This window comes from Boleophthalmus pectinirostris, unplaced genomic scaffold (genome assembly GCF_026225935.1).
Source record: "Boleophthalmus pectinirostris isolate CB_2022bp ecotype Guang Dong unplaced genomic scaffold, ASM2622593v1 HiC_scaffold_10, whole genome shotgun sequence".
NCBI classification, from domain to species: domain Eukaryota; kingdom Metazoa; phylum Chordata; class Actinopteri; order Gobiiformes; family Gobiidae; genus Boleophthalmus; species Boleophthalmus pectinirostris.
Window position 1 is genome coordinate 16,823,727 of NW_026570971.1, and position 24,041 is coordinate 16,847,767.

Here is a 24,041-nt window from a genome sequence, read left to right on the forward strand (position 1 = left end):
CTTCACTGCCCTCTGAATCCCACTTCCTGTTTCTGCGAGGACCATGAATATACTGTCAAACTTTTTTTTTATTAAACTAAACATATACACAGTTTTAGGTGACAGGATGGCTATCAAAAACATCTTTAACCGTGCACAAGACTCCCTCCTTAGATGCCGTTGTAAAAAGATCCTCCCTGAAGCTGGACAGGGACCTCCTGTGTCCTTCTAAGGGTCCGTCGTGCCTCTGCTGCTGCTTATCTTTGTCTCTGCTCTGAACTGAGTCTGGTGGAGCGGCGCCAGTTGAATCGCACCACTGTTTTCCTAACCAAGTTCATTCCTCTCCATTTCCCCACGCTCCCAAATCACAGTCCTGTCACACACCGGGGGTAGGTGCATCTTTGCCTGGGACTGGAGGCGGTCTCCTGTCTCCTGTCGCGGGGGTGTGTGGGTAAAAACATGGCCCCTCTGTTACTCTGTTCCTGCCAGTACTATTCAACCGTGTGTTACCCACTCGCTCTAACAACCTGCACTGGCTGGCATAGCTCCCAGTAGGTGGAACAGTGTGTCGCCTTCACATTTTGCCATAACATACCACTAAATGCCTCCGGGCTGAAATACATTATTGATCCCCATGGGGCTAGACTTACTGGAGAGTTTGGGCACAGCATGCACGCACACTGACTCAGCTCCTGGCATTCAGCAGCCTATTAAAGGATACTTTCAGGAAATTGGGTTGGTAGAACAGATTGTACAGTCATTCACATACTGAGGTTGGTAGTTTGATCCCTGCTACCTTCTGTACATTCTGTTGTTGTGTCCTTGGGCACGAGACATCACCCACCACGCCTGTGCAAATGTTTGTAATTGGTGGTGATGTAACCAAGAAGGGAATGAATAAGTAAAGCACAAAAGGTATTATTATCATTACTGCACTCAATGTGAGACCTAAAATGTATCCAAAAACACTGCATATTTTAACACAGGTATTAACTCTGTGTGTGGTTGAACAAATGGCAAAGCCCAAATTGAAACATGCATTCACAGCTTGGGAGGATCAAATAAAAACTCGGCGTACATGAAACTGTGTGTGTGCGCGCTAAATGATTCATGAGACGCAAACGAAAACAGGCGCGAGTACAAGCGGAAAAATAGCGCGTCTGCATTTCTGATGAAGCAGGTCCTCTAAGCGTCTGTGTCATGATCCGAGCTGCAGTGCGGTGAATCAGAGGTGAGCAGAGGAGGGTATGGCGGGCGTGAGCGTGCCTGGATGTCTGCGCCTCTTGCGGGGAGGGGGCTGGACGCTGTTGCTGGGAGTGCGGACGTAGCTCCACATTAGCCGTCCTATTCTCAGAGCTGCTGGTTTAGAGCGGTGTCAGGGCGCTGCTGTGGCCTTCAGTGCTGCCAGTCTAAGAATAGGCAGAGGCCCGGGGAACATGCTGTCTCCCTCATGCACACTCCTTCTGCCTCTGCGTACTTCAAAACACACATCTGAGCTATCCATTTCACATTTACAGTTTAAATGACAGAAGGGGTTATTGAGGAACGCTATGGACTGACATAGCGACTAATGCTTTTTGTCAGTGCATACTGTGTCTTAAAATATCAGCTGTATTTTTAAAGCATATGAATTTGAAAGCAGTAGATGCATTTTCCTTTCTGTATTGGTTCAGCCGGTTTCTTTTGCCAGTCCCCTCTCTTCCTCGTCCCTGGTGTTTCTATGCTGTCTCCCTCTCTCTGCTCTCTCCTCCTCCCCCAGCTCTAATGTGAGGCTAAAGCTAGCCCTGCTGGATGACATTACTGTGCGCTGCCTGCTGGCCTGTCTGCCTGCCTGGGGACTCTAAAATAAAACACAGCGGTGGGAGAGCCACAGTGCGAGCACATGCTATAGGCAGCCTGACTGACATGCTCTGATAGAGCACACACACGTGCGCTGCCTGCGTGTGTATCTGTGCAGAGCAGGGCTATGGGGGAGACAACCTCTCCAGCTGTGTCCTGTCAATCATTCATGACCCAGTACTCCGAACAGCACAGGAGGCCAAGGTGGACAGGCCTGAGAGGAGACAGCAGCCTCACACAGCGCTTATGAGTTTGTGTTTTTGTCTGACGGAAAATCATTCGGAGAGGCAAATGATGCTCATAAACTTACAATACATTTGTGTGTGTGTTTAAGAGAGGAGCCACATCCGTCACCCAGAACAAGTGACAAAAAGATAACAATGTCTCACTTGACTGCTCCTCACCCTCTCTCTCACTCTCCTCTCTCTCTGCTCACCTCAGAGCCCCCTCCTGATCTTTACACATGGCTGCCCATCCTCTCCCATGTCCCAGAGGATGGGAGCTTGTGCGGCAGCTTGGCAGGCTGTCAGGGGAGCGCCAGAGAGCAGGGAACATGTAGTGACTGGAACGGGGGCTGGAGGAGGGTGGAGGTGGCAAAGGGAGGGCAGTGCTTCCCACCTCACTGTGGCAGTGGAGCACTAGCTTGATACAAGGTGCAAGAAGGCGACAAAGGCAGGAGAAAAACAGGAGCAAAACTCTTGTTATTCTGTGTTTGTAACCACAAACCTTTGTGAACCACAACCCAGTGTGAACCAATCATCAGCAGCAAATGTTTGTCACTGTTTATGTGGTCTATAACACTACAAGCACACAAGAAAACAAAAGTGTGTGTGTAACATAGTCGCAAGACATGTTTGGAAGGTTGATAGTGTGTTTCTGAACTACACTTATTAAAACGTGGTGTCGACTGTACTGGGAGTATGGACCAGTTTACAAATCTGTGAAGCATCATTACCTGTTCTTAGGCTGTGAATGTCGGTTTGGTGTGGAACTGGAAAAACAGGCTAGACTATTACAAATGTGCTAACAGTTCAGTACAGTGCAGTACTGATGAAATGAGTGCTGAATCAAACAATATAGTAATTATACCTGAAGAATGCAGACGCTTAACTGAGGTGTGAATGGTAGTTACAGACTACTCACAGCCCTGCATGCCCCCTTTTATGGATGCATTATGTTTCTTGGGGTAGTGCGACACACATTTCTGATAAGTTACTAAAGCACTTTCTCCCTTTAGTCTGGCTTCAAAACTAGCGCCACATCACACGACAGCCCTTTCCCAAAACAACAACATGACACTGTGTCGACCTGCACCCTCTCTCTCCCTCCCCCTGACAGTAGAGAGGAAAAGAGAGAGAGAAAGAGAGAGAGGAGAAAAAAAGATGACAGCGGCTTCAGATCTGACATCAAACGCCGGCTAGAGAGTGAGAGAGTGAACATCTCTGCAATGACAGCCTGTTGGAAAAAAGCTTGGCAATTCCTCTTCTATCCTCTTTCTATCTATCCATTGCTTTCTCTGTGTCTCGCCCATCAAAAAATGTGCCGGCGATTAGGATCTAGGCTAGCAGCGGATCGCTTTTGGATGGGGAGTAAAAAACACACGGAGGACCCAGGGGTAAGAGAGTTGATAGTGGTCCTGTTTCAAATGCAGAGGTCCTGCCTTAGTGCTATGGATTCACATGCTAATACATCAAGGGCATTTGTCATTTTAGCAATAGGAGAGGGGGGCAAGGGGGGCAAGGGGGGCTTTGATGATGCTGCTTTAGAGAGGAAGATATGGGAAAATGTACTGGGATACAATGGCAATATAAGGGAAATTTTTTTTATTAAAATCATTACATCAAAAAGACATTGATTAGGGTTGTTAAAAAAATATTTAGGATTGTTTTGGAATGGTCTTGATCTATAATAAACTAGTACAAGACCAAACAGTAATATTAAATAAGATAACATGTATATGTTGAAAATTATACTTCATTGTTTTCTTATTGTCACAATTATTGACTTGAACTTTAGTATCATGACCCCTAGTAGTATCCTAATTTGGACCTGTACACTGATGGGTCCTGGTTTATCTCCCAGGCAGTTCTTGATTGGGTTTACTACTAGTTCAGTTTCTTTGGTAGCCATTTGTCTTAATTAATTCTTGGGTTAATTTTTAAGAAAATAATTAAGAACTTGTAACTGACTAAACACAGAGCAAAGTTAACTAAGTTGAAAAAAGTATAGCGTCTGAAAACTATTTTAGCTAATTAGATTTCATGCATTTAATTTAGATTTCACTTCATCACACCGCTCTTGAGGCTGTTCCAAAGTATCTGGTAAATTAAACGCTGCGCACCTCGAGCCGTGCCAATATTTGCGACAATTTGCAAATGTGTATTTATTCTATTCTTACAAAGTGCTGAGGAGCTGCGAAGGAACATACTGACAGAAAGTGAAAATTAGTTTAAGCCAGAAAAACAGAAGAAAAGTAAAAATGGCCAAGCCCACATCTCGTCCTTATGGATCTTGTGATTACTCCTCCAGTCCAACCTGCTCAGTGAAATGCGCTGGTCCGAATGCCAGGAGGCTGAGTGCGTGTGGGTTAGTAGTGTGACTGCATGGGCGCTCTGGCGGGAATGTCTTGCGTCCATGCATATGTTTTCACTGCTCACGTGGGAGTATGTGAAACACCATGTTTAGACCAAGCTGATGAATAAAAGTGTTTAGCATTTGTTGTCTTTGATATGGAAAGGGTCAAAACATAAACAAAAGCTAGAGTAAGTGTCACTGGAACATTGCATTTGACTGTGCGTGAGACAATATAGCAATATGAGAAAGCTGTTTTTCTAGCATTATGATTATGTGATTCCCAACGTGTCCTGGTGTTAACAAAGCTTACATGCATGAAACTAATTCTAATTCACTTGTTCATAAAAGGAGACACATTATGTAAAATGAAATACAGTATAAGACCATGTTTATGTTATAATGGTTTCCACAAATGTCACATCATCATTAAAGCTGGGATACCAACTTTCATAATGAGTAAAATTACTGTTTTAGCCTGCATAAAGTTATATTTTGATTTTATGAATGTAATCTAATGTAATCTGAAAATTCCAGTTTTCACCTGCCACCTATATACGCCCACTGCTCTGTACTTACTTTGCTTTTCTTTATTTTTTAAAAAGTAAAAAAAAAAAAAACAGTGATACACATAAGGTTGTGTATACATTTAGGCACAAAAAAACAAAACATAAAATTCTGCTTGCTACCTGTGAGCTGCAGCTACCCAAAGGTGCAGCAGGCAATTGTTGTAATAATGTTCTAATGAAGAATTACAAGAAAAACTACAAATGTAAAACACGTAACTAACCAATTTTGCAAATATGAGGAGTGTAATATTTGTACTGCTGCTCGCTTGTATCCAGGTAGAAAGACATGTGAAGTAACACTGGGCAGAGATACTTTGGACTCTCTCACTCACCGGCAGGCTAGACGGGCGGTCCTGGGGTACACCGTCCTCACTGTTGGCCTTGGCAGAATTGGCTGTGACTGGACCCCTGGCGTTAAAGCTCTCCTGCTGGGTTTCCTGGAGCGCAGGAACAAAAGGCACAAATGGAGAAAATCAGTCCAATCCATAAGCTCTAAATTAAATACACAACGCCACACACACAGAGCTCTGGCGTAAACATTTGACACTATTGGAACTCACATAAGAAACCTTCTATTAGGGCAGTATTGTGCAGCCTCCTGTTGACATGGTTAGATCAAAGTCACGAAAGCAGGAGGGGAAAAATACACAAACACACAACATACACAAACACACTCTAATACAGTAAACAGAAAAACGCTGCTAACAAAATCAACCATTAGAGCAGCTATAACCGTCAATTCATCTGCGCCAAATCTGGGCCTAAAAACACCCACTAATCCAGCATAGTATACAGAAGTACACACCGCCATTGGAACACACACGCCTGGTCTATTGTTCAAATCTAAGTCATTTTCTTCCCCCTCTGTAATCACGCGCCTATCTAGTGTAAACCAATTTTCCTTCCATTGTCGGAGGTGTTGCCCTCTCCCACACTCTCTTCCATATCTCTCTGCCTCTGCCTTCCTCTTTTCATTCACCGCCGAGGTCGTTTCTCCATCATGTTAAGCATCGGCCGCACAATGGCAACTTGTTAAGGAGCCCTGAGTGGAGGGATTAGTGATAACTGGGATCGCGCACACACACACACATACACACACACTTCCCTGGCAGTTCCTTCAAATCCACTTTCTCTCCCCATGTTTGATTTCTTATCGGTACAGTAGGTGGGCCGTGTTACTGCCAGCAAGATGATGTATTCCTTACAGCTAGCTAAAATACTCTTATTACAGGATTAAACGTACATCAGTGCCACAAGACTCAATTTAAGCTTTATTCCCTCAATCATATTTCTCATTTGGAATAGCGTCGTATACACACAGTCAGTCAAAAGTCTGTTCATTCATAATTCAAAAACTCACGACTTCAAATGCTCCATACAGACAGTTCAGATTAAAATCATTAGCCAATTAAATCCAATCATTTTAAATATTAAAAATGTATAAATATGATTATTATACAGAGCAGGTATTTAGTGGACATGCAGTGCACCATTTAGCAGGAACTGGATTTGCATTGCTAACCTGCCGCCTGTATCAAATGAATGGGTATTATCAGCCTCATCTGTTCATATAGTCAATTAATTTACCATAACTGCATATAGAATTCGTTTTGCCAGTTAACAGACAGAGATAGAGGTCAAGCCATAAAAATTAAAAGTACATTCAGATTTTCATTTTCCTGCTTCGATAAATGAGAATATTTCTAGCTGCATAAGGAGGAAGAATTTGAGCAATTAAAATGATTGCATCTATTCAGGTGTTTATTTGAGTTTCAATCAAACTAGACTGAAAATAGTTAGTTTTATCAACAAAACCAGATCACATAGTACAAATTGTAGGTGCATAGTAAATGTGTATGGTAATAAGTGGGTGGGTACAGTGTGACTGCTAAGGTGCTTTTTTGAATACAATGCCGACGATTGCTGGTTTAAGCCTGCATTGATTGTGCATTCATGTGTTCTGGATATTTACTAGAAGCACTAATGCTAATCAACATGGCATATTTACTTAGCAACTTGTTTTTGTTACTTCCCACTCCTCAGTCGAAAATGAATTTTGTAGTTTCCCTAGTGCAAACTGTGTAAGCTATGGCAGTCAGACATTCCTGTATAAATATGCCAAAAATATACAAGCTGGAAGACCAATAGTGTTATGTGTTGCTGCTAAAATGAACTGCTCCCAAATAAACCCTTTCGTATTCCAAAAATACTATAGAAATTGGTAACATGTGAGTCAACATTTTGCTAATTAGCTGTTGTTTATTAACCATACAAGACACACACATTTATTTTTCAGTACAAAATTTAAGTGGTAGACCTTACTTTACCTTAGCCTGACCTTGCAGCATTAGGATTCATTCACTCGACAGTATGCAGGTACTTTTTTTAATTTAACCAATCACTGCTATTTGGTCATGATGTATGTAATGATGGGGTTAACTGATATATTAAGCTTTTCCCAAATCCCGTACGAAAAAGGGCAATAACATCTTTCCCCTTGATAAAATTCACCAAACATTCTCTTTGTTCCAGCTTTAAATCCTCGATCTCCGGAATCGTTGGCAGCACAGAATATAGGGGTCTACACTGATTGGCTAGTGCCCGAACTCGCACTTCCAGGGTTTTTGCGAACTGTCTAGTGTATTCTGAGAGAAATGAAATTGAGTGGAGGCACTAGGTCGCACCAGCCTGGCTAACTTTACCTTATGTGGTTCACTTTACATAAAATCTGAGCAGTGTTTGATGCTCTAAATGTAATTTTGTTGTTTTCTATGACAATGACAATTAAAAAAAAAAAATCTTAACTACATTTAGTTTAAGAAACCCGAATCAGCTGCAGTAAAACCAACTACTATGTTTAATGAATAAAACATTATTATATCATTTACGAACAGTATAGAAAATATTTATTTGCAAACTAAGGCAAGGCAAGGCAAGGCAAGTTTATTTGTATAGCACAATTTGTACACAAAGTAATTCAAAGTGCTTTACAGAATAAGAAACACATTAAAATCATAATAAAAGATAAATCAAAACATAAATAATCATGAACATTAAAATTAAAAAACAGAGACATACATTGGAGAGAAGACTCTAAAACTAAGCCCATAAAGCCAACAATAAAAATGTCTCAACCTGCATTGCAAAAGAACACTCGTATGTCTATAAACAATGGCCCATGTCGAAGTTTGGTTTTACTTTTCCCAACTTGATAAATATTGACCCAAAAAGAGCTCCATAGGTAAAAAGAAGAAGGGCTGGACATATGCAGTCTGTGAAAGGTGGACAGACGCACAACTGAACAGTGTTGTAGAGTGACTGCTGACCTAAGTCCAATATTTACTCAGGCGTAAGTGTGTGTGTGTGTCTGCGTGCGTTTGTGTGTACTCCAGGGGATTTCTCTTTTAAGTGGGTCAAAGTGAGCAGGGTTGCCTCGTGCCACTGTTTACGCTCATATTCTTACATCATCCCTGTCAAGCGTAATAAGGACATGGGGGCACAGGGGGCGGGGCTTACAAGGAGACTGACGGCCCAAAACAAACAAGGTGAAATCGCACGGGCCTAGGCAATTACGATTAAAAATGTGCAGGAGAAAAGACATCAGAGGAATGAAGGAGTGCTGCGAGTGCATCCTTTCATTTGAGTTCTTTCCAGTCCATTGTCTCAAAATCCCATTTCCCAGCTAATTTAGAAGCTTCTAAAATACACCCCACTCCATACCTTAAGCCTTAGGCCACAGTTAATCCTGTCTCTACACACTCACACTCACACACACACATGCATGCCGAGACACGCTCATTCATCCTGCTTGCGTTTTCAAAAGACTCCATCTTGGCATAGTAGAAATGAAGGATATTGAAGGCAAGCGTTTGAAGTGCATGGGGGAACGCAGGGAATCAAACTGTGAGTTAAATGCTATTAGACAGCTGTGTGGAGAGCCAGTGTAATATTAGATGTGATTGAATAGATGACTGCTGAATGCAATGTAATATATAGAGCCGCAGAGGCTTTATACAGACCTAAATCAATATAGCAGCACAGTGTTAATCCCAGTCACTCAGGAGCCACTCACACAGAGTTGGGGAAGTAAAAGATGAGTTTGTTGCACATGATGTCAGTACATGCTTTACAAGACAGTTTAGAAGTCATTTGTCTGTGTGATGTTTGCTTCTGGAATGGACATTTTTATTCCCTGTTGAGACACTACAGAAGTTTTCAATTTTAAAATTTGGTTTGTCGTGCAGTAGGGAGAAGGCGAAATATATTTATTGCGTTTTGTCAAGACTTCCAGATGGAATATAAATTTTACCCATACTCTATATTTAGTTATCTATATATCTAGATAGAGATGGGCAGATTATCAAAATACCAATCATGTTGTGAATATTCTTTTGAAGATATGCTAAATTTGAATATCAATTATATAAGTTAGTTTATATTTTAACGATCTGAAAAGAAGTGGCATCGCGTTTTCACTTTTTATTCCGCGTTTAGACGCAGAAATCTGGAGGAAATCTGTGTGCATATGGTGATGCATACCAGGTTTCTGTGTACTGTATGTATGTTTTGCCTCTTGGGCAGTGTAGACAGAAACACTATGGCAGAGCGCATTCAACTTTTCCACTCTGAAGGGTGGCTTCAGATTTTTGCGTTTTTAAGCCCCGAAAAATGCTGTCACTGTCTAAACGAAAGGTAATTCCAATAAAATATTACCCGCAAGCATTCTTGTGTAAACAGGCCCTTAATATTTCTGCAGTTTTGTGGGTTATTTTTCATTTGTCTGATACTTAAACCTTAAACACATTCAAAGAGATAACTTGATGGACTGTCATAATATTGTCATAATATTGAATTTGTGATACTCAAAAAATCTATATTAATTAATAGAATCTTTGTCAATATTGCCCACCTGTATGTCTAGATCCCACTTGCATAATCATTTCATTGCTAGGAAACTACTTGAAAAGCTCCTCAACAGCGCATGCTTTCAACTCAAGGACCTGTATTGTTAAAAGCAGGTCAAAAAGTCACAGAGTCAGTTACCAGATCGGATCAACTTCGACACCTGTCACTTTTAACTACAAAAACACTACCAATCCTTAGTTGGGACTTCCTTTTGTCTGTGCACTGGAGCAGGGTGCAGGGTGCAGAGTTGGCCTGCCTTTACTTGAATGGGTTTGATTGCTTGTCGGGACAAATAAGCGGTGAAACTGGTATGACAGCACGCAGGCACGTCTGACGCCTTCCCCCTGACACTAAACAAAAGCACCCGGCGAAGAAATCACAGCCATTAACTAAAGCTGATTTCACCTGACATGTGTCTTCAATCCCTTTTTATAAATAGCAAAGACAAGATATGGATTACTTCAAATTGTACTTCGGCAGGAGTTTCATCTGACATGCTTTGGCGCTAGATTAGAACAGTCTGCCCGATTGTCAGTCTTTCACACGGCCAGTCACAGTGCCCTACCACACAACTACTGGCAAAATAACCAAAGATGACGGTAGACTTGTCCTTATTGTTATGACATATTGAAATATTTATCTATTCTACACACAGGAGTTATTCAGTTTTTGTCACTTTAAAGCAAAAAGCCCTAAAATATTGACTGTTACATTTTAAGGCAAAAATTTTAAAAGTTGTCAAGGAGCAGATCATGATTTTTAGTAATGGAGTTAGCGTTGTCTAATATTGGCACAAAACACAAAGCAGTTTAACTCTATTTCGTGACTTTACCCAAATCATAGCAAAAAGTTACCTACATCATATCAGAGTTTATCAATATATGCAGGAATCTCTCTCTCTTTCTTCCCTTTCTCTCGTGGTTGAACCCAGCACCTTCACCTCTACCCTCCTGTCTCCTGCCGCTTTATTCATGATTCACAAATGAATTAGTCATCCCCCTCTTTTTCCCCTGGACCTTGGCAGATGCATATCTCCACAAAATCTGATGTTAATGCCATTAATATTCATTAAAAATTAAGCTTAATTGTGCGCCTTTAGGAGGGAGGCCACTCAGCTCCCACACCCCCTCCCCTCGCAGACTCTAATCACACACATTATAAAGCACAGCACATTTGCCTGTGACCCTCCTATACTTAAGGGGCACGCTCACTGAAGCTTGAGGAGCTATACCTTCCATGTATTGGATGGTGGTATTCAGTGCAGTAGCATTTGTTTCTGTAGTAGTTTTAGGATCATTTGAAAATCTGGTGGGCATTGTTCCATTATCATTGCGAGTAGAGATTGGCAATATTGTGAATGTTGCTTTTAAGTTATGCAAAATTTCAATAACTGGTAAATTGTTTATAAGACAAAGTTTTGCAGTTCTTCAAACAAGTATATTTCTGTCAATACCGCCCACCCGTTATTGTGGGACACGATGAATGCCATGTAAGACATAAATAATCTACTTTAGGCTTTAAGTTTAAGAGAAACATTTAGTCTGGCATTGAATCAAAGCGCCCATTTAGATTTGAGATCAGATTTTTTCTTTCATTTCTTATTATACATTTATTATGAGAGAACTGTTTGTGTTTATGTGTGTGCGCTGAGCCTGGCCCAAATGATTCTTTAACATCCATTTTCCTGCTCATTTGGCTAGGCTGTAAAACTGTGGCCTTCAAAGAGAGAGAGAGGAGTGAGTGAGAATAATGCGCACACATACACAGCGCTATGCATCAGAGAGAGCCTGTGCTGGCAACGGCGACTGGGCGCATCCATATTCAGTACACCGCTTTTACACATGCGTCAGTTACGACTCACACCAATCAGGCTGACGGTGCCATAATTGAATTCACAATCAGCGAGTATAGCGCTGCGGAGTGGTGCGATCCTGACACGCCAACATTTGCTGTGATGTTCATGTTTTCTGACACTTGCCTTTTTGATCCATTACACAACATCTGAGAAACACTGCGGTTAGCATATGATTACTCCTGCTATATCTGCCATATATTAAAGGGCAGGCTTTACCTTTATGTAAATGCCATCATGTACACCACCAACACAGACATTTGGATACTTATTATCATCAGGGAAAAGGTGAGCATTAGAATGGAAATTGCTGCTGTTTGTCCAAGTGTGAGTTTCCATACAGCGGTGAGCTCTTAATAGCTCCATTTGTACGGGGCCTGTTCTAGTGCCATGTCCTTCAAATTGGATTCTATCTCACAATCCCCCTGACCTTTAGCACAAAGACACTACAAGTGAGGACCAGCGCTCAACACGGGGCACACACACTCCCATATCCTCCATAATATTCAGAGAGCCAATGCCAGCCGTATAAAAGTAGAGGAGCAGAGACCGTCCCATAGAGATGATGTCAGATGTAGGCGACAGTGCTAGCAGCAGGTGCCTTTGCCAGGACATTTTATTCTCATTCGCCTAAACAGACTAATCAAATAAAAGCCTGTCTTTGTAGCATCTTTAGCTTCACACACTCTTTGGAAGTTTGCCTCGCCAACCCCCGTCCGCCCATTCACTTGAATGACTTTGGCTTCCCGTTAAAGAGGACATCCACGCTAACTGGTGCACACCCACACGACTTTTGCTAAACACGCAGGAACAATAGCAATGTGTTGGCGAGCTTGACTTTGACGGTGACATTTTTTACTGTTTTCTCTTTCTGTGTCTGAGTCTGTATCCAGGAACAAATGTAGCGGCATTTCCTAACAAATGGCAGCTAAATGAGGCCCCCAGGGTGCTATGGCGCTAACTACCGGGCCCCCTTTTTTCTGAGCCATTATGATTGTCCTAACCGTTCCAAAAAACACCTCTCCTGTTCACGTTCATTTGCATTTGAATTGCCGCTCGGCTGTACAAAAACAAACATAAATCAAAAAAGAGAGAAAAAGAAGAAAAAAACGTGGTGGATTCTGGTTGAGCAATTAGCGAGTGTCAGTCAAAAACACACACTAAATTAAAAACATTGTCTCAAGCACGCTCGCACTGCTAGCTGACATATAGTTTCTTTTCCCCAATTTTATCATTTACTTTTTTAGCCGGGAAACTCATCAAACTTAAGTGCTCGTCAAGCGGCGGGCAAATCGGAGCGCGGCAGGCCCGGGGTTGCCGTGGCGATATGCGGGGACATTTAGAGGACTCCGATAAACTCATGCCATTTAAAAGGTTATGACAATTAACGCCGCCTCGCTGCAAATTACCACTGCCAGACCTTTACCCGTGGACGTCCCTCTCGCCTCTTATCGCCCTGCACCCAGCCGCCCCCCCTCCCTCCACGGCACCCCCCACCCCCTTCACTCATCTGCCACCATATGCCCTCCATTTCCTCCATGCCTCCCCCCTCGCAGCTAGCTTTTATTATCCCCTTAATTAACACACACTTCTTCGCTTAATATTCAAATGGCGACCAATTAATGGCATTGAACTTTGGGGGTGCCGAGGCTCCTCTCCACTGTCCACTCTCTAGCACCCATGACTCCTGGCCCCCTCGTTCTCCTCCGTCCACCCTCTCTCGACCCAAGGTGAGCGCCCATTTCCGCTGGAGAGTGTGTTCATAAGGCTGGGGGTGGGGGGGGGTGAGGGGGGCAGAGTGGTGAAGGACGATAATTGAAGCAACAGAGCAGAGTATACAGTGCATGGGGTAATAAAGCCAAGGGTGTAGACCGCTGGAAAGGCCTTTTAATTAACCCGGTGTGATTAAATGAGGAGGTGGCTGGGGAGAGGGAGGGCGAAGGGAGATAGGGCGCACTGTTGTAGCCGGTTGGGGTGACAGACAGGAAATGCAAAATGGTCCAATAGCTCTTGGGTCCAGGTGAGGCATATGCACACTCCCGATTGAGTTGTTTTACAGCAATCTATAGGCCCATAAAATCAATAAAAAGTTATTCTAAGTCGCAAAAGCATAGTCAAAAGTAATAGTGTCCCCATTTTGATTTCAGTTTAGGGACCATAGGTTATAAAATATATGATATTCAATCAAATCTCTAAAGTCTTCTCGTAAAATACACAATCTCAACTAAATCCCGGATTGCTGCTTATGTTGAGCAGTAAATATATAATTGCACATAACTACAGGAAGATGCTAACTGCAATATTTCAAATGCACGATATGAAATCTAGGTTTGCACATTGGGAATTCTAAAAAAGTACAGTAAAACAGGCTAAGAAAACTTCTGCCTGTCAACAATGAATTCTAGTGAAGGGTTTGCCACCTGCTTGTCAGTGTTATTGCTTTTCTGGCATTTAAGTTTATCTCTCTGGAGAAGAGCAGATGAGGTCACCAGGAAAAGGTACAGGTCAGCTCTATGGAGAGGGGGGAAAAAAAAACAGTGTCCATATCAACATCAAACCTATATCACTATATATTTTAGCTGTTTTCTGTAGTATAGTTTAGTCAGTTTGACAAGAAAAACACAAATAAATGCTGCTCTTGTGACTGCACACTAAGCAGCTTTTAAACTTTTTCAAATTTCATTATTCTTTTTAAAATAAATTTTTGATGATTTTGACTAATATAATACAACTCAGAAGTGCAGCTTATGTAGTTCAAAGAATGGAAGTTAAGGACTATTGGATTGAGTGATTTGAGCACTTTGTTTTCCCCGTATTCATGGCGACTCTACGCTGCTAGATCTGAAATGCTACAGGCTTTCAACAACAATGCACCAAGTATGGCAGATGATGTTCCAGAAGAAACACTTCAAGAGAATGTCCTGTCTCATTATCAATAAAAGAAAAAATAAAGCGAAGGAAGAGTGACGCTTTCCTGTTGTGTGTCCAGACTTCACCTGGCTCCCCGTGGACACTGCTGTGATGATGCAGGACGAAGAGGACACAGATGAGGGACACTTTTGTCCTGAGAGCAGATACTCTCCTCAAACTGCACTGACAGAGGATCTGTTGAGACTTTATTTTGAGCCTTTCTATTATTATTATTACTATTATATTTTACTGCTCAGTGTGCTCAGTGTGCTCAAATTGCTCCTTGGGGACAAATAAAGCGATTTTGATTGATTGATTGAGTGGTAAATTCAATAATGAGAAACTGTTCCATCAATCTCAGTTGGTAACAATACCAAACCAGTGAGAGTAAGTGACTTTGCTGGCCTGCGCTCCTGCTCAGCGCTGATCTTTTTGTATGGTGATACTCAAGTCCCATGGGTCTACTCCCAGAGAGGAAGAGGAAACCGTTAAGGCCAATAGAGGAAGTAAGGAGTGGGATCAGATTCTCATGGAGAGGAGGGGGTGGGCTACACAGTGGGAATGATTTCTGTCTTTAAAGTCACTCAAATCCACACAGACACGCTTTGACTATATCCAGTTACATGTAATGACTCCCGAAACATAAATTCAACACATTACTCCGGAGTGTAAAATTAAACAGGGACTGGTTGGAATAACAGATTAAAGGCTGTTTTCACAACATTATGAGTTTACACTTGGCACGCAGCCAGAACAGCATTAGAGTTCCTATCCCTCCCCCTGGTCTCCTCTGTCACACTCGGCTGTATACTGCCCAATAAAACAAACATGCCATAAAAGTAATCTCCAAATTCTTAAAATTACAGCGCTCTCATTTTGATTTTATGAGGTACAATGTATTAGATGGTAACGGGATCTCACTTTCCCTGTTATGAAGATTTAGACTGTGCACTGACCTGCGCTATAACAATCATATCCATCTCCACTATAATCAAGTCAGTACAGTTAAATAGTGAGCGGAGTACTTCTAAATGAAATTGTGCAGCTGCGAAGAGACAACATTCTAGCAGGCCTTGTTCACATGTAGGCGTATTTTTGAAAATGTTACTTTTCAGAGACTTTTGGCCTTTTGTACACATCCAAACTGTGATTTAGGTCACGCAAAATGCTCTTTTCTGAAAACTCATTTCAAAGAGGAGACAGTCAGTATGCCAGTTTACTGTGCATCAGTGAAGACAGATTTTCCACAATGACACCTCAGCTAAGTTTAGAATAACAGATGTATTTTCTTCATACAAATTTAAGAGTTTAGTGATCAACAACTAATGCAGACTGTTTTCATCCAGGATCCTTGTACATGATTTTGAGAAGGATCCCTAGACTCCATGGTCTCCCACAGCTTCTGAAAATATGAGGTCAAATGTAAAGGATATCAATATGTGGACAATAGAGCATAACTAGTAATGCACCAACGCTTTTTCAGGCTCCATACCGATTTCAATACAATAGCGTTAAATATCTGCCAGTTCCCGGTATCAACTCAAGTTGAGTGCAAGTGCACAGATTGAAAACCGCAGACTGAAAAAAGCATTTATTTACAAAAATAAAATAAGACAAATGTGTCACATAGCTGCTATTTATCTCAAGTAACTACAGAACAACTTTGCATGAATAGACACTACGAGACTTTCTGCTCCACTTATGAGCAATAAATAGTCGTATCACACTGATTTATATACCAAACCAGGATATCGACTAAAACAATATTTGGAGGCCGCTATCCGATCCAGCAAATGTTTCAGTATTGGCGCTGATATCAGATACCAGTATTGGATCTATGCATCCTTAGTCATAAACACTGTGGACCCAAGGTAGTAGAACAAATTATTCATTGTTTGCATGTCAGTTACACATCTGATCAAATGTATCCCAAACATAGTCTAACCTGAATAGAATTTCAATTATATCACATTTGTTTGGTCACAGTTTCAATAATTATGAATGATACAAGATCTTGGCTTTTCTTCACACAATAATTATGACACTAAAATCTGAAATAGCAACATCTCTATTGGTTGAACAACAGTTCAGAAGAAAAACATATAGTTGTGTTTTCAGACTCCCACCTATACTTCATATTCTTATTTTTCTTTCTTTTCTATCAGTCTTGGAAAAGTCTTTTAGCCTGCTCTGCTCAGTGCAATCAGATGAGGTCACAGCGGTGCAATAGACTCAAAAGGCGGCGGTGTTTTCCCTCGATTTGTTACAAAACCAGCTAATAGCGGTCGGGTGCAGAGCAAATTCGGTGTCAAAGGCAGCTGGAATGGCTCCATCAACTGGAGGATGTCCTCTGGCTAGGGTTAATGGGAGTGGAGTGGAGGCAAAGGAACCAAGCAGAAAGGCGGAAGAACAAAATAAAAAACTTTTCAGCTTAGATTTCTCAGAGTAATGCAGGGTCAAAGAACTGGGGTCAATAGCACAATGACATCCTAATCTGCAGTATACTATTGCAGGCATGTGTGTAAATGTGTGTGTGTGTGTGTGTGTGTGTGTGTGAGAGAGAGAGAGACAGAGGCTAACATCATGTCTCATTTCAGCCCAGAATCACACACAAAGGTCACGCCTCGACCTTTTCTTGGCTCACAATTGCCGCAGCACATTCGGCTGATTAGAGTACACACACAACCCGACACCGCCAATGAAACACCACTACTATTTTAAATTGTGGTCAAATTCAGCATCACTTTCCAAAAATGTCAAACTTAAATGTTTTCAAGAAAGTCATACGAGTGAAAATCCTCAATTTCCCTGTCTGGGAGTGTGGGTAATTCCCATCACAAACAGTAGGCTACCAGATATTTCTACACATGATCCTCAACAGCAGTGAAAGATGGCTTAAGCACACATTTTTATGGGGACAAACAAGTACATTCAATGCCATTATAATGTTTATTAGAACTTGGTCATGTCATATTGCTCATGATATATTATATTAATAAATAGTGTTTTGTTTTTTTTTTTTTAGCCAAAGAAAATGGCTTGCAGTTAGCAGCAGAAACATGTTAACCAGATAAGTACTTACTAACTTACAGTCATTAAAAATAACAACGTTTGGCTTAGCTTTGGTTAGCTGTAGCTAACATCAAAAGCAGCTTTTACAATGACCATGTCGTCCGCAGATACTACTAAAACACTAATAATGACAGAGAAAGAATTTGTGAAGTGGAGCAAAACTTGAAACTTTAAGTAAAACTTCACAAGTTAGTACTAGTGGGGAAAAATGTGGATATGATGAATTTTGTTTATCACATGCATTACATTATGATAAAAATTTTAGGCCATATCACCCTGCCCTGGTTTATAAATTATTCTTGTGTGAACTGTTTTTGTTACATTCCTTACCAAACAAGGTCTACATATAAATCCATCCATTAGCAGCTACACTGTTTATTTCCTCCAAGCCATACTACACCCATCACCTCTGTTCAGTTGGAACAAATTAAAATTCCTCTTCCCTCGCAGTGGGTCAAGCAGCAAAGAGCAACGTGCATGTGAAAATATAGGACTGGATGCTTATTAGCTGGCAAAATAGATTGACTTGTGTTCAATGTTGAGCTCGCTAGTGAGCAGACCAAGGAGGTATGCGCTGGCCGCCTGCTGAGCCTGGTGCAGGGCATAAAGTAACACATGGGAAGGCGTTTTTTGATTAGAAGTAAAGACAGCGGGACTACGCCGTTGATGCAGTGACTAGAGAAGGTATTGTGGCTTTTATGCATCATTAACAACCACGTATGCTGATTGCAACTTCTCTTATGTGCATGTATTTGAATGAAAAACAGATGTATGGGAACAGAAGTAAACATGTAAGAAATCTTATTTGTTCTCATTGTTATAAGATGCAACAAATTCATTCAGTTGTGATAAAAATAAAAAGGTTAATTTCTTTATGTTGGTTATTTATAGACCTAAAGCTGCTTTATACTAACAAGATAATGAAATCTTTGCTGCTGTTCGAATATTGGACAAATAAAAAGTTGTTGTTTTTACCATAAGGGCAATGAAAGAGTTCTCTGTAAATGTTCTTTTTAACAAGCATAGTAAATTAAACTTAAACAAAATAAGAAGTTACTTTTTTAAACAGAAATAATTCGAAAACCATTCTAGACCAGAAAAGCATCCCAAGAGTATTTATTTTGGTGCTGTGCTCTGAATTGTTCAACATTTAGCTATCCAATCACTTTGTTAATTAGCATAGTCTGTAATCATTTGTTACTTTGCTAGCATTATCTTGAACAAAATCAGACTATTAAGAATACTGCTAATTTGTGATTTGATTTTGTGCTTTTATTTGCTCATTTAGTGTACATATAGTAAAGCTCCACTATAATGAAGCAATAAGTAAATATAAGATGTGCCATGAACCAATCAGTGGTTAGACTGGACAGGAACCTGTTGAAGAAAGGTCATATGGGGTCAACTGCTGCAATATCATCAGCAGTGATGACTACAGACCATAATACAGCCACAAAATGTCAAGCCATGAATCCCAGCCTCTCCTCGCAGCGAATAGCATTACTCTATAGAGAGCGAGTGTGTTAGTTAAGACATAAGTGCTTTTTAAAATGGGAGACAATAGGCATGGCAGCTGAAACCTTCACTCAGTGTTTAAAATTACTATGCTAGGACTAACGATTTCCTATTCTGACACCAGCCATTGTTTCAAAATGGCTGGCTTTTTGCTTGCATATTTGTCTCGAGTTGCTCCATATTCAGAGCTGTCTAAAGAAAGCTTTAACTACATCTTGGTAAATCACAGTATAAGTAGCACGCACACTTCACATGTCAAAAAGCATCAATTTGTTCAGTCTCTTTTTGTACTTGTGAACCGTAATACTGGCCAAGCGGCTGCAGAGAAGATGCCGTTTAAAGTATCTTTCTGGACACACTGCCCCTGTGCTCTCTTGTAGAATATTTTTGAATACTGAAAAACTTGAACTCAGAGCTAAATGTTACTATTAGAAGTGTTTGGGTCAACATGCTATGAATATGGAGTGACAATTATTACACTGCATTTATATTTTTTTTGTTGTTAAGGGTCAATATGTCAATTAGTGTATAGTGTACATATTTAAGCCCTATCTGGTTATGGATTCTGTCTAATGTCAAATTTTTGAATAATTTGATTTTTATTAGATTTTTTTTTTTTTCATCAACCTTTATTTAACGTGGATAGTCTGCTGTGTTTAATGGTAGGGGAAACTGGAGCACCCAAAGAAAACTTACACAGGCAAGGGGACAACATGCAAAGTATTTCTTTTTTTGAAAGCATGAAAGAGCAGTTTTCAGATACCTGTATGATCAATACTTATTTTGGGTTAAACTAAAATGCTGCATAATATCAAGATCTCTCGGGTAAACAGGATGTTCATCAGCATGCGCAGTCCCAAACATATTTTTACCATCCTTTATTGAAGATGATTCTGTCCATTGTTGTGCATCTCCTCTGCCTCTCTGTTGACCCTGTCTGATCCTCTATCCACTCCACTCCTCCTCGCCCCTCCTAATCTCCCTCCTCATCATGCCTTGTTGTGCTCCGCTAGCATCGAGTCTGGAGCTGCTAGCCAGAGCTGCTCCACACGGGCTGCACAGCGGATGGGAAACACATGCGCAGCCTTCAGTCAACTCCAAAACAACTGGCTGAACTCAACTTCTCCTTGGAACAAAATGGAAAAAATCTCCTAGAACACCATGCGGAGACTTGGCAGGATGAGGCCACGATCCATATCAGGCACTTTGCTGTAGTGTGGATGTGGTTTACTCTGGCAGTCGCTCTATTTGTGTGCATGGGAAATATATATATATATATATATATATATATATATATAATATATATATATATATATATATATATATATATATATATATATACTGTGTTTGTGCACTTTGGCTGTCCAATATGTGAACCGCATTCAGATGTCCTTTTTTTGTACTACGGAATAGATAGGGAGAGATTGAGATGAACCTAAAATACCTCTCATGAATAATGCATGAGGATAGCACATGTTTACACTCAAACACACACACCCACTGCATGCATTTATCCCTTAAGATGCTTGCTACAATCCCCCGCACCAGCGAAATAATAAAATACAGGCCATGGAAAAGAATTGGCTGAAATCCCTTTGCTGCTGATGTTTCAAATATTATTCTTGATGTTGTTTCTGATAAGTGACATCTGTGTGACCTTGAACAAGAGCAATATGTATTTATGCTTGTGTTGCACTATAAAAACAGGCACGGAGAGTGGATGTTTTGGCTGGTTGTAGCTTGTATGCGCTGGTACCTGTTGTGGTTGTGGCCTTGTCTGCATGTACGGGCCCTGGGTAGGTCCTGGGGGGGTCTGCTGAGGAGGGCTGAAGTATGGGGGGGTTCCCGGCTGGCCTGCCTGTTGTTGCTGCTGCTGCTGCTGTGGTGGTGGTTGCTGTTGACCATAGCCTCCCATTCCTTGCTGGCTGTACGGTGGCACCTGCTGAGACAATAGTTAGAGATAAATTGTTAAAAGTGCACTAATGTAACTTTTTGTTTGGGGGTCATCACCTGCTTGTTTCTCTGAATATGTCACTGTTCAGCCTGGAATGTTCCACAGTAGTACATTAAACAGCTATACCTTACAGTTATTAAATTATAGATGGTTTATAGCTCAAAAATACCTAGAAAAACAGTAATTCTGACAGTGAGCGGGGAAAGAAAGGTTTAATATCATGCTGTGAGACATTCCAGACAAAGCAAAAACAACCATTTGAGAGACCTATACCATAAAAGTTACACAATGCACCTTTAATATTTGGAATATGGTAAAGTCAACAATTCAATCTCAATAAAGAAATACGCATAATTTGTAGAGTGTATTAATCATTCACTTCTTGAAGCTTCTGTAGCCACAATTGCCTATCATAATCAAACACATAAAAATTGCAAATACAGTCTTGCCTAAGTACAGAACTGCGCCAACAACTGGGGATTGGGACTGGGAGATGGACCATTAACTTTTTGATTTTAGGGCAACCACTCTACCTTGACCACAATCATGCAATAAAAATAAAACATAGCAATGCTCGGGGAAAAAAAAAAATATTGATTTTGGTTGAAGAAACTCACAAACAAATTTTTAATGCAAAATTCAAATTAACTTGTAAAATTAACTTTTCCAAATTATTTTTCTGTTTCTTCTTTCCTTGAATTCCTAATTTGGTCAAACCACACCACCCACCTGTCTCTCAGCATCTCTCTCAGAATGAACTCCCTGGCCCTGTCCTGCCAATTGCATCTTCCTCAGCTCAACACTGCCTCGGTACATTCACAGATGGGATGAGGTGCGTTTAATATTACTGCGAGCCTGTCCCTGTCTGTAACCTTAATGAGGAGGATTCTGGGACATTCCAACATACCTTTTATTTAAAAGCTAGCTCACTGATGCATAGTACATTACAGTTACGGGAATGGGAACAGTGAGTGGATGTATCAAGCTGGCACTGATACAAATGTAGTCTTAATCCTGGCCCTGTCGTTTGTTATGAGTACAGACAGCGCCAGGTGCTCCCTCGCTCCTCTAAGGATTTCCTATGGAGTTTTTTCATTCACTCCCCTGCATACAAAATCCAAGCACAGACTATTAAAAAACGTTTACAGCCACTGTTGTAGCAATATGACATGACTTTTCATGTCTGATTTTCCCATCATGTCAAGATGATTTTTTTATTTCCCTCATTCGTAAAGACGGCCAACGATGCAACCACAAACTCATTAAACGCAGCACAGGCTGTAATTTCTGCAGGCATGCACAAGTCTACTTCCAGGTTTTCATCTGTCATAATCTTTGAAATGCCCCTTTAAATCTTTTATGTTAGGTCATGCAAGATAAAAAAAGCTCTATAATCTTGACTCATTCAATAATAAAAATATAATAATTTATGGAGAAACAAGCTAGCTAAGTAACCATTTACAACTACATTTGTAAAGTAAATCATACCCAAATATTTGAACTGCCGCTTTTATAGCTTTTGCATCTAGTCAGACAAGATGTAAACCTTTAAGGGGCACGGCATGAACTTTTCTTGTGGGGGTCCTGCCACCTGCTTGTCTCTATGGAGATGTGATTTTTTAGTTTGGAATAGGCTCCACAGATCTGATATGTAACTTGGTTTAGCAGTGTTACCTGCTTATCCCCAGTAAGAGAAATAAGTTTAACATTTCAGGCAACACAATAGCCTCTCCATGAAGATACGCAGGTGGTGGATTATCTGACAGAAAAGCTACATTGTGCCTCTTTAATTGATATATCTACAATAAAAACTGGTGTATAATATCATTATATATCATAATTATATCAAAGGGCTATTACATCAAATGATTTAATGTGCTGTTCTGAGTTTAAATTCAATAGCACAATATTTTTACACCTGTTCTGTTGTTGGTCTTTGAACACAGATCAAATACGGCAGTGAATTTTCTGAACTTAGTATCATAACTTATTTTGAAATTTGGGTACTAGTTTTATTGAGTGAACACATAAACTACTCCACAGCGGCCTTGTCAGATCAAAAGCAAAGCTGTGCACATTTCTGAACTGTATCTCCTCTATTACTGCACTGAGATAGAAAACCCTCTCAGAATTTTCTGATAACTGTAATGGTGGGTATAAAACACAGTGAAATGTGATCTGGCTGCTACGGAGGACCTCTTCAGATGAATAAATATCAAATAGTTTTCAAATGTAACTTCCCTTGAGTGGGAGGTAAAAATGTCTTTTCTTGATACCGGCAGAGGCTCTTTGATGCTGTGAATAGAGATGATTGGACAATGCTGAATACTTTTCACTTGAATGGGAAATTGATTAGAAAGGACAGGTTTTGCGCGAGTGTGTGTGAGAGTGTATCATTAGGCCGTGGAGACAGGCAGACCGGCAGGCTTGGCGATGAGGCTAGCAGGCGCAGAGGTTAATAGCATGGCCCCTGCTCATGCCAACTGCTCCTCGGGATTCATTATGACCTGTCCAATCGGTCACTCACTTTCACAGCATGGACACGCACACACAGATATATAGTATACGTCTAGCAAAAGTTTAACTTAAAGAAAAATGATGACGAAAGGTTTTTTTATTCTGCACTCCTTTCTTTTAATGTTAATTTTATGATGATTATTTATCTTTTGATTTGATTATATTGTGATTTTAATGTCTTTCTTATTCAGTGAAGCACTTTGAATTTGTTTTGTGTACAATTTGTGTACAAATTGTGTTATACAAATAAACTTGCTTTGCTTAGATTGACGTATCAATACTAGAAAGGTCATTAGCTTTTCTTTTTTTTAAATCTTATTTCATGCATGGAAATTACCTTCTATTGTAAAGAGTCTCT

The 24,041-nt window shown here is 40.6% G+C and overlaps 1 protein-coding gene across 1 annotated transcript in view; it reads right to left on the reverse strand.

The window, feature by feature from the left end:
• arid1b (AT rich interactive domain 1B (SWI1-like)) overlaps positions 1–24,041 on the reverse strand; it is a 162,882-nt gene that overhangs the window by 99,896 nt on the left and 38,945 nt on the right. The window contains 2 exon segments of the mRNA XM_055161103.1: positions 5,291–5,395; positions 20,969–21,154. Of these exon segments, the coding sequence (XP_055017078.1) occupies positions 5,291–5,395; positions 20,969–21,154 (291 nt within the window).